The sequence below is a fragment of the Trachinotus anak genome, unplaced genomic scaffold (genome assembly GCF_046630095.1).
Source record: "Trachinotus anak isolate AG129_WGS33_773 ecotype Australia unplaced genomic scaffold, CSIRO_AGI_Tana_v1 ptg000013l, whole genome shotgun sequence".
In the NCBI taxonomy this organism is placed as follows: Eukaryota; Metazoa; Chordata; class Actinopteri; order Carangiformes; family Carangidae; genus Trachinotus; species Trachinotus anak.
In genome coordinates, this window is record NW_027273864.1 from 2054795 (window position 1) to 2066679 (window position 11885).

The window sequence follows — 11885 nt, forward strand, 5'->3', positions numbered from 1 at the left end:
AGCCTTCAATTCCACATGACATGAAAGCAGCATTCAAAATGTGTCATTGTCACAGAGTAGTGAGTCTTTGTCTGTGTGTGTTCAGTCATCAGAAAGCCACAGGCAGACTGACAGCCCATCGTTCCGACAGCAAGCCTCAAACTCTCCATTCCGGGGTTCCTACAGTCCTCCATCAGGCCAGTGCTTCTACACACGCCACTCCTCCCACCCTGGACTGTCCCAGGACCACCCCCCATCCTCCTACCCCAGTCAGTCCCCCAACCCAACCTCATCCTCAGACTCCAGGCTGCCAGCAGGGTCTCTACACCAGCAAGGTGGCTACAGCAGCAGCCATTTAAAAACAAGCATTTTGAACAGCAGCGGCCTGGCAAGGGCTCCTACCCCAGGATCCAGGGCCCACGGGCAGACTAAAATAGACTCGGGCACCCTGCCCTCCAGAGGGAGTCAGCAGCAGGTGTCTCGCAGCCTGAAGTCAGGCAGCCCAGGCCAGGCGACACTGCAGGCCAGCTCTAGGCTGCTGTCAGCCTCTGGACCGACACACTACCCACAGCGAGGGACAAGCCTCAGCCAGTTCCAGCACTCCCCCCTCCAGGGACCTGGAGTAAGGACACAGTCAGGAAGCTTTTAGAACCGTGTGTGTGTGTGTGTGTGTGTGTGTGTGTGTGTGTGTGTGTGTGTGTGTGTGTGTGTGTGTGTGTGTGTGTGTGTGTGTGTGTGTGCAAAGCTGCGTACCCCCTCAACCCCTAAAGCTGTGGAGAAATGGGGCTCAGGGAGTTTGGGGAGGGTAAATGTACAGATCTAAGAGGAGCAAGGACTTCTTTATGGATTTCTCCTTTTCCTATTTTCTGTCTTTTCTTTTTTTTATTTTCAGGATAAAAACAAATGACCACATACTGCACAAAGCTATTTGTTGACTTTGGACATCATAATGGAATCAGTGGAAAAAGCGATTTGGTTGACACATTCACAGGAAAAAAAAACAAAACAAAATCACATGTAACTTGAAATTGTCCCCAGTGTTTCCTGATGTGCCGGACTGTGCAAACAGGCTCAGAAAGTAAAACTTCCACACAAATGTCTGTACAAAGTTATCAAAAGGTGTACCTGTCGTTTTGGTACCCAGGTTGGATAAATAATGAGATGCATATATATGAATATGTGCTGCAGTAAATACATGTTTGATTGGAAAGGGAGAAATGATTCAAGCAAAGGCGACATTTTAATCCGTTAGAGATGCATTAGAGAGATCACAGGCTTTTCCCTTTTTAGGGTCATTCCACATGATTACCAGTTTCCATGTTCTCTCACTAAACATGAAAACAGCCTTTTTCCGCAAGGTTCTGTCTGTTCCAATGTTCTGTTGTTTTTGGTTCTCTTCTGTTCTCTCATCCCCACTGGACTGTTTTGATTTCACTTTAGGGCTACTTCACTGTAGACTTCTGATATTGTACTTGAGACTTACAGGTCTTATGATTCATGGTGCTGCATTCTTGTTTTTTCCAATAAATTTGAAATCCAGTTATGTTCCCCACATATGGCTGCATTCATCTTGTCATTATATCAGTTCAAATCTGTTTTTATTTTTCTTCAAATTCATAATCATCATATCGTAATGGAATGCAGGAAATGAATGTTTGACAGTGTTTATCTTTGCCAAGATTTTCATATATATAAATTTTATTCCTGGCCAATCCATTGCATTCCATGTGACACTGAGGAAACTGGGCAAAGGCATCTCTGAGGGAGTGTTTGGATTGTTTATAAAACCTTGGTAAAGGAGCTGCTATGTTCTCCTGTGAGAGCTGATTTCCCTTTTCTTTGCAACTGTAACTCTGATCCTCATAAACTGACTTGTAAGAAAGAGGTGGTTCTCCTGGCCCCTGCAGTGGCCCCTGCAGTGGGACCTCAGACCAACATTACACTGACAGCTGGGCAGCAGCAGGAGCTCTCCTTTCCGAGACTTTTTTTTTTTTTTTGACCGGATGTCGAAATACTGCTGCACTTGTATGGAAGACTTCAAAAGACCAAGGGCCCAGTCATGGGATTGGACCCCACCTGCCACTACACCAACCAACCCCTCCCCCTCAAGTTCTCACACAGAAGGGTACTCACGTTACATGAATGTTTGACAGATTTAAAAACAAGTTGTGACCCAAAATTAACCAGCACCTTAAAATGAAAGAGTTACGCCCTAAGACACAATATGTATGATTGTGTTTACTTGTACAGAAAGAAATGTGATATAGACTTGTATGGAGAAAATGTAGTACACTGAATTATCGCATGGTATTTGTTTTTATGGTCTGATTGACCAACTTTGTCAGATGGTTGGAAGCTAATCATTGGGTCTTTTCCGGAGTTCCTCCAAAAACCAGACACTGCATTCTCTTTTTTTTATTTTGTAAAGATCATTCTGTTGGTTTTATTTTTACACAGATCATAGTAGTAACTATTTCAATTGTTCCCCTCCAAAAGATTTAAGAAAAAAAGATGTAATGCCTTTTGATAATAAAATAATCATGATGGTAATGTATTTTGAAAACTACCATTGTGATGTGTCATTTGAGGCAGTCACTTGTATGTTTTGTACACAATACTGTAGGTCAGGCAATAAGATAACAGTATTTCATGGAAACACTTTTCTCACACTATTTTCTGTTAGATTAAATCCAGGGATGTTCTGCTGTTTGCTCATATTTCCTTTAAAGTACAAATATTCATACATCATACGAAGCAGCGTCACAGTAACCTAGAAAATGTGAAAGTGTGGGTGTGGTGGTTGTTTTCCTCATAAAGAACACCAGATGCCATATTTTACCTTCCCTTTGATTTACATACTTTATTATTTGTCTGGCCTCAGAATCAGTGTCAGTGCCCTAAGAAGCATTTCTACAACAATTCTTGTCCACCTAATCAGTCATCCATACTGACTGCTAAACATAACACAATCCCAGTGTTTCTATCAAAAACATAGCAACAGCTGCCTCTGAGCCCCAGGTTACACTCATGGATGTGAACGCACATGGAACACTAAATGTCCAGTGTGAAGTCTTCCCTCTTTGTTTGCTTCTTCCTGCAGGCAGACACACACTAACTGAAGCAAGTATATGAACAGGTATGTTGGTGGGGAGTGGCACCGGAAGCCATAGCGACAACAGGTTGTCCGACTGGATTAAAAATGCAAATGTTATAGTCTGAGGCTTGTCAACATTTTTTCATTGTCACTGCTCCAGAAAAAGCACCTACCAGCACAGCTTTCACAAAACCAGTGAGGTCAAAGACAGACAGTCCAGTAATAAGACCACTGATCACTGGAGGAGTTCATGTCACAAAATCTTACAGAGATGTTCACAATCCCCTGCAGAGACTGAGAATTACTATTATAATTGCTCCAAGGAGCTAGAGGACTCTTTCAGACCACCTGACACACCCACACAGGCACACCTGGGAGTCTACAAAACTTTGAATAAAAAAAAAAATCAAAGAAAAGGAGGTACCTGGTGAATATTCAAGGCAGACATTGTCATAAATAAGATTTTGAACCAAAGCATTATGACCAGCATGGCCAATCTCAGCTGGATGCTCTGTGACACATTCCTCCCAAAACCATCACAAAAACTTCATGCAACTTTTGCTACAGCAGCTCTTCTTTCTGTTCAGACAAGAACATTATTTGCTTTATCTGTCAGTGGTCATAATGTTTTGGCACATCTGTGTGATGTGCAGACATTGACAGCAGGATTTACAGGAACAATGACTATTCATAATCACTCTGTTGTTAATGCAGTAAAAGAGTGTTTCCATGTGTGTAAGAACCAGTCTGAGAGTTTAAATCATTTGATACATCGAACAATTAATTTTCACAAAATGTTTTTTTTTTTCAGAAAGACTTAAACCTTCTCACAGTCATATAACAGATGTAGACTATACATTTCAGTTTTCACAGTACCAGTCCTGCTCTGGTGCTAATGCGAGCACGACAAGAAGCACTTTATACTGAATATTATCATGTTTCTTCTTGAGTGTCATTTACTGTAATGTGTTGCTGACTGCAGTAAATTAAGAAGACTGCAGGAGTCCTCATATTAACAATCACACGTTTGGACAGATGATGAATGAGACGATTTGCAGGTTAACTATTATACAAAGTGCACCTGAACTCCAGCTATCTAAATAACAAGCTGTATAATTTATTATTATTATTATAGTGGTAGTAGTAGTAGTTAGTAGTAGTCGTTGTTGTTGTTGTTGTTGTTGTTGTTGTTAATTTTTTGTGTATTACATTTCATACATACAAGATTTACATCACATTAGGTGCCACACAAAACATGAAAACAGGGCAGAATTACAGAATAAACAAATGTGCACCAAGATTAAAGCTGTGATACAGATGACCTAAAAGCAAGGTTGCAGGTTGCTCCACTGCTCTGGATCTGAGCTAGGACAAGCAGGGATGAGTGCGTGTCTATGAGTTGCCTCTGTAAATTGCATGTTTGATGAAAACATTTGTATACACAGTTTTTTCTCCTCCTCTTGATGACACTGACAACCTTGAATTACTCAGTGTAAGGGCTTTATTCTGTGGCGGTTCTGTGGCTTCCTTTTCCAACAACCAACATTCATTAAGTTTAGTTTGTTTTTCACAAAGCTTTAATCAGCAATAAGTAAATGTTTTACAATGTCAGGTTCAACACAAAAACACATAAGTTCTGATTTCAAAAACTGTCTGAGGAATAATAATAGAAATGAGAAGAAAACTGTTCATTTGTCTTGTGGTTTCTCCAAGTATATTTCTGTGATGTTTAAACACCTACTATTATTTTTGTTGTTTATGAGGAAGTAATAAGGAGAAAAAGAATATTTGGCCCCTCCCAAAAAATCTGTTTGCACATATGATATTTGCCCAATAAAATAAGAATAACATATTTATTTTATAACATATTGCAGAGACTACGTCATTTTATGGAATAATTAAATAAGATTTTATAGAATTTTAGAATTAAAGTCATCACTTTAAGGAGACAAACCATTTAGACCCTCATTACAATAAAGTCATCTAACGTTCTAGCCAGGATTAGTGGTGTAGCCATGTCCCTCAATTTCAAGTAAGTTCAATGTTTTAAAGCTGCAGTCCAACATGTCACCCAAGCTGTAAATGAAGACATCATGTTGCCTGAGTAATATCAGCTCCAGTTATACACAGTTTCAGATTCGTTTTGTGGACCATAATAGTCTTTTTTTTTTTTGGTTACTGTCGTAGGCCCTAATGAGGCTACCTACAGTGCCTTGCAAAAGTATTCACCCCCTTGGTATTCTTTCTATTTTGTTGCCCTACAACCTAGAATTTAAAAAGGAAATTTGGGGAGGTTGTATCTTTTAATTTACACAACATAACTACCACTTTGAAAATGCAAATTTTTTTCAAAATTGTGAAACAAACAAGAAATAAGACAAAAAACAGAAAACCCAAGTGTGCATAACTATTCACCAACAGCCACCTTTTGCAGCAATCACAGCAGCAAGCCTCTTTGGGTATGTCTCCACAAGCTTGGCACATCTAGCCAATGGAATTATTGTCCATTCTTCATGGCATGGCCATCTTTAAATCATACCAGAGATTCTCAATTGGATTGAGGTCTGGGTTTTAACTGGACCATTCCAGGACATTTAACTGTTTCTCCTTAAACCACTGGAGTGTTCTTTAGCAGTGCGTTTAGGATCACTGTCCTGAACCTCCCTCCCAGTCTCAAATCTCTGGAAGACTCAAACAGGTTTCCCTCAAGAATTTCTCTATATTTTGCGCCATCCATCTTTCCTTCAATTCTGACCAGTTTCCCAGTCCCTGCCTATGAAAAACATCCCCACAGCATGACGCTGTCACCACCATACTTGGGATGGTGTTCTCAGCATGATGAGAGGTGTGGTTTGCGCCAGACATAGCGTTGTCCTTGATGGCAAAAAAGTCTCATCTTACTATAGCACTTTCTTCAACATGTTTGGGAAGTCTCCAATATGCCTTTTGACAAATTCCAAAGGGTCTGCCTTATTTTTTTCTTTAAGCAATGGCCTTTTCCTGGCCACTCTTCCATGAAGTCCAACTCTGTGCAAGTGAGGTTATAGTGGTCCTATGGACAGATACTCCCATCTCTGCAGTAAAGCTGCCCAGCTCCTTCAATGTTATCTTTGGCCTCTTGGTTGCTTCTCTGATTAATACCCTCCTTGCCTGGTCCATGAGTTTTGGTGGACAACCCTCTCTTGGCAGGTTTGCTGCGGTGGCATAATCTTTCCATTTTCTAATCATGGATTTAATGATGCTCCGTGGGATGTTAGGGTTTGGGATATTTTTTTATAATCCAACCCTGATCTGTACTTCTCCACAACTTTGTCTGACACTGACCTGTTTGGAGAGTTCCTTGGTCTTCATGCTGTCCCTTGCTTGGTGGTAGTCCTTACTTAGTGGTGTTGCACTGGTGTTGACTCTGGGGGCTATCAGAACAGGTACCACCTGCACTTTTGCAAGGCACTGTAAGCCTCATTCTGTCTCCCACACAGTAGAAGGTCCCAGTGAAAGGAAGCAACATGTTCTGGTTAAGGTTGGGTAGTTAAGTAGGGTCCAAAAATTTGAGACCACTTTGGACCTCACTGTACATATGCATACCTAACCAGTTGGTCCTCATCTGTAATGTCTGTTCCCTAGGAAAAGTAAAAACCCATTAAACACTTCCAGTTCCACAAATCCCATTTGATATGTTTTTGAATGCAATGATTTTGATTTTTGCCCAGTGAGACCAGAGGCCCACTGTTGCTTGTTGGTTTGTGAGGACTGCAGTTTGCATAGATAGATAGATAGATAGATAGAATACTTCATTAATCCCTTGGGGGAATTCAGATTTTCCATTAGCTCATTAATGTATTCAGTTAATATTTAAGTCCGAGTGATGACCCACTGCCTTCAGCTGAGGTGTTGAACAGTCTGATGGCAGTGGGAACAAAGGATTTCCTGAACTGCTTAGTCCTGCAGCACAGCAAGATGAGACATTGGCTGTTGCTGTAACTGCTTCTCTTACCTGCAAGGATGATATGGAGAGGGTGGTTGGTATTGTTATTGTTATGTTGCAGCTTTATGCTAAAATCCTTTCAATTCATTTTTACCCTCACCAATCTACACTCCATACCCTATATTAAAAGAGCAAAAATGTAATTTCAGATTTTTTTTACAAATGTATTAAAAATGAAAAACTGAAATATCTAATTGACATAAGTATTCAGACCCTTTACTCAGTATTTAGTTGAAGCAGGTTTGGCAGCAATTACAGCCTTGAGCCTCTTAGGCAAAATTTGTGTGGTCTCCTCATTGCCATCTGGATATGGAGATTTTCTGCCATTCAACTCTGCAGATCCTCTCAAGGTATTTCAGGTTGGAAAGGTACTATAGGTGGACAGATATTTTCAGGTGTCTCTAGAGATAATAGAGTATCTGGTAAATAAGGATATTCATTGTTTGGTCATATAGGTATGTCTCTCACTCTGGCTGTAAGAGCCAGGCTGTGACAAAGTGGTGGTTTGTCTGGGATTTTGATCTATTGAAAGGGTACTGGCAAGTGCTGCTGTCAGCTCGTGCATGTGAAATTTCTGGTTTGTAACACCGACTGGATTGTATGAGTACATGGTAATGAGTTTTGAACTTTTGAAATGTGCCTGCGACTTTCCAGCGCCTTAGGAATATGGTTGTGATGGGTCTCAAAGGGTGTGTGGTTTATCTGGACGATGTAGTTATTTTCAGTGACACATGGGACACCCATGTCCAGTGGGTCTATTCCCTTATTGATCGCTTGTCTGAGGCACGTCTCGCTGTCAATCTGGCAAAGCGTGAGTTTGCCAAAGCTATAGTGATGTTGCTTGGCAGGTAGGTTGGTAGGTTAGGTTACAACAGTAGCTTCTGTAAAAACGTTTCCATAGTGGTTGCGCCTGTTAAAAAGGCTAAATTTGTGTGGTCTCCTCACTGCCAGAGCGCATTTGAAAATGTGCTCCTGTCCTGGATGCGCCATGTTTGAAAGAGCCATTTAAGAAGCCAGTCAGGCAGGCGCAGGTGCAGTTTTGTTGCAGGAGAAGGACGGAATTCAGTGTCATTTGGCTACTTTTCTAAAAAGTTTAATTCCAACCAACTTAATTATTCAATCATAGAAAAGAAAGTGCCAGCCCTACTTTGGGTGCTCCAACACTTTTAGTTTTATATAAAAAAAATAGGTGAAATGTTAATGTTAATTAAAAAAGCCCTATGAATATCTATGCACATTAATACCTAGCTGACCTGTTCTTGTTCTTGTTCTTTTCTTGTTTTTTGTTACTGCTTGCTCAGTTGTTTCTATTGTGATCTTGAATGTGACATGTGCCTTTTTGTTTGTATTATAAGGACTCTTTATTAAGGGAGAGGGTACAAATACAATGGCAAGCTTTGGAATGGCCCCACCTTTCGCCGATGGGAGCAGGAAATTCATTGTTCCCCAAAATATCAGAATCAGAATCAGAATCAGAATCAGAATCAGAATCAGAATCAGTTTTATTGCCAAGTATGTTTTCACATACGAGGAATTTTTTCTGGTGATTGGTGCAATTGAGGATCAGGGGGATCAGCAACAGTGGGGCTCTCTAGCCTTGTTGATGAGGCTAATAGCAGATGGGAAGAAGCTATTTTTGTGGCGAGAGGTTTTGGTCCTGAAGGACCACAGCCTCCTGCCAGAGGGGAGTGACTCAAAGAGTTTGTGTCCAGGGTGGGAGGGGTCAGCTACAATCTTCCTTGCACGCCTCAAAGTCCTTGAGGCATACAGGTCCTGGAGGGATGGAAGATTGCAGCCAATCACCTTTTCCGCAGAGTGGATGATACGCTGCAGTCTGTTATTGTCCCTCTCCGTGGCAACAGTGTACCAGATGGTGATGGAGGAGGTGAGGATGGACTCAATGATGGAGGTGTAGAAGTTCACCATCATAGTCCTTGGCAGGTTGAACTTCTTCAACTGCCTCAGGAAATACATCCTCTGCTGAGCTTTTTTGATGAGGGAGCTGATGTTCAGCTCCCATTTGAGATCCTCTGTGATGGTGGTACCCAAGAAGCGGAAATGCTCCACGGTAGCCACAGGGGAGTCGCACAGGGTGATGGGGGTGGGTGGGGCTGGGCTCTTCCTGAAGTCCACTATCATTTCCACTGTCTTCAGAGCGTTAAGCTCTAGGTTGTTCTGCCTGCACCAGGTCACCAGACGGTCAGTCTCCCACCTGTAGGCAGACTCATCGCCATCAGAGATGAGTCCAATGAGAGTGGTGTCGTCTGCAAACTTCAGGAGCTTGACAGACTGATGGCTGGAGGTGCAGGTGTTGGTGTACAGGGAGAAGAGCAGAGGAGAAAGAACGCAGCCTTGCGGGGATCCAGTGCTGATGGTCTGGGAGTCAGACACATGCTTTCCTAGCTTCACGTGCTGCCTCCTGTCAGACAGGAAGTCGGTGATCCACCTGCAGGTGGAGTCAGGCACGCTCAGCTGGGAGAGCTGGGATGATGGTGTTGAAGGCAGAGCTGAAGTCCACAAACAGGATCCTGGCATAGATCCCTGAGGAGTCCAGGTGCTGGAGGATGAAGTGGAGAGCCATGTTGACGACGTCATCTACAGACCTGTTGGCTCTGTAGGCCAACTGCAGGGGGTCCAGGAGTGGGTCAGTGATGGATTTGAGGTGGGACAGGACAAGGCGCTCAAATGATTCCATGACCACAGAGGTCAGGGCAATGGGTCTGTAGCCCACAGGTAAGACCTGTGGGCCTTGGTTTCATGATTGGTTTCATGATATTGTTCCCCTCTCTGGTTGGGCAATTAACAAACTGTATTTGGGCAGTTCGTGGCTGAGGTTACCTTTGTTAAAGTTACCAAGGACAATAACTAAGGAGTCCGGGTTGGTCCGCTCCACACACAGTATCTGCTGTGGCCTGTGGTGGGATGTAAACACCAACCAGGATGAATGAGGTGAACTCACGGGGGGAGTAGAAGGGCCTGCAGTTTATGATGAAAGTTTCCAGGTCAGGAGAACAGTGCTGCAGGATCACTGTCACGTCTCTGCACCAGCCACTGTTAGCATAAAAGCAGATTCCTCCACCCTTCGTTTTGCCGGACAGCTCTGTGTCGCGATCCGCTCTGAAGAGTTGGAATCCGGCCAGCTCCAGCGCAGAGTCCGGATCGATCCACACAGCCACGTCTCCGTGAAGCACAGGACGGCAGATGAAGAAAAGTCATCCAGTCATCCAGTTTGTTGGGCAGTGAACGCACGTTGGAGAGAAAGATACCTGGGAGCGGTGTGCGGAGTCCGCGCCGGCGGAGACGCGCAAGCGCACCGGCACGTTTTCCTCTCCTCCGGCGTTTCACTGCGAGAGCAACGGTCAGTGACCTCTGACCAAAATGTCCAATAATTCCACAGGTGAGTTGAGAAAGGTGGGAAAAAGATCCACTGGAGTTGTTTCTCTGATGTTAATGAGCTCTCCTCTGGTGAAAGAGCTCCGGAAACCAAAGCAGAAAACTGGGTTTACAAAGAAAATAAGGCAAAAAAGTGCGCACCAAAACACCGAGGCAGCCATCCGCGGCGCCATGGCATATATATTAGAATATATTAGAAATGATATAGTAATTAAATCAATATTTATCTAAAAGATAATCTTATACACGGCACTGAAAAAGATGTGGGTTAATGGACAGTGACACAGCTTTCATTAAATTCATGGCATAGTGATTTTGTGAATGGAAAACGATTAGTTGAATAATTAAAAACTCACGCCCATGCTTCTTTGGCTGCATTTCTTTTTTGTTGAACATTTTTTCCATTTCCCATTTTAATCTGATTTTAATCTGAATCTTAATATTTTTTCCATAGTTGTTGAAATTATCAAGTCAAATAAAAAATAAAAAATTTACCATTTTCTCAGGTACACAGCGACATGTTCATTCCAGAAATAAAATGTAACCTATCATTTCGTCATGTGTTTGAGGTGAGGTACTTTATAACTTATCCTTTGGAAATAAACACACTGAACTCACAATTGTAGGATTGTGTCATTTCATCCATCCCAGACTCAAAGGGACTCAGTGTTGGAGAGCTTTATAACCCATTTCCACTTTAGGGTCATTGGTTTGGAGGGACACTTAGGCCCAATCCCAATATCCCCCCTACTTCCTAAACCCTGATCCCTTCCAGACTTAATTGACAGCGCCTGGTAAGTGAATGAATGTGAGAGGCCACTAGAGCACAAAATGTTATAGAAAGAAATGGGACAGCACTTTTTGACATATCATGTTACCTTAATGTCACTGAAAATAGGTTGCATACAGTTGTGGGTTTAAGAGTTTTGATCATACATTTTATTTAGTCCCTTCGCTGTCTGTTTGTACATAAAATAGTAATGTTGAATCAGATCTGATGACAGCAGATTTGGAATTCATCATTATGTCATCAAAAGACAAATAAATACAGTTCTGCCTATCAATCCCCAGTGAGCTTTGTTTATACTTACATGTAAACTTTTTTGTCTTGTAACATTAACGTTTGGGTTCGTTCCTTTCATGTTTGTTTGTTTGATAACTGTCTTCTTCTATCCTATTGTTTTTCTGTTTTATGGCAGTTGTTTACCTTTTTTCACTTCCATGTGTCCCCTGGTAACCACATTAACCCCTTGTTTAATGTCAGAATGCTATGAACTTTGGGTAATTCCCACTGGCAAAATCTGCAGAAATGTCAACTTACGGACTAAGTGAGTATAAAGGGCTCAAAATGTCTGAAAGAGAGCCCTCGTGCCTTTGATGTTTTTACAGTGGGACAGTCCTAAGCCCTCATGGTAGTGGTGCGCGGATTGATAC

General features: G+C 42.2%; 1 protein-coding gene across 3 annotated transcripts in view; it reads left to right on the forward strand.

Moving 5' to 3' along the window:
- setd5 (SET domain containing 5) overlaps window positions 1-2570 on the forward strand; it is a 35248-nt gene extending 32678 nt beyond the window's left edge. For all 3 annotated transcript variants that reach the window (XM_071493497.1, XM_071493498.1, XM_071493499.1), the window contains one exon: window positions 86-2570. In XM_071493497.1, the coding sequence (XP_071349598.1) occupies window positions 86-628 (543 nt within the window). In that variant the 3' untranslated portion in view covers window positions 629-2570. The remainder of the gene's footprint in view (window positions 1-85) is intronic.
- Window positions 2571-11885: the final 9315 nt, after the last annotated feature.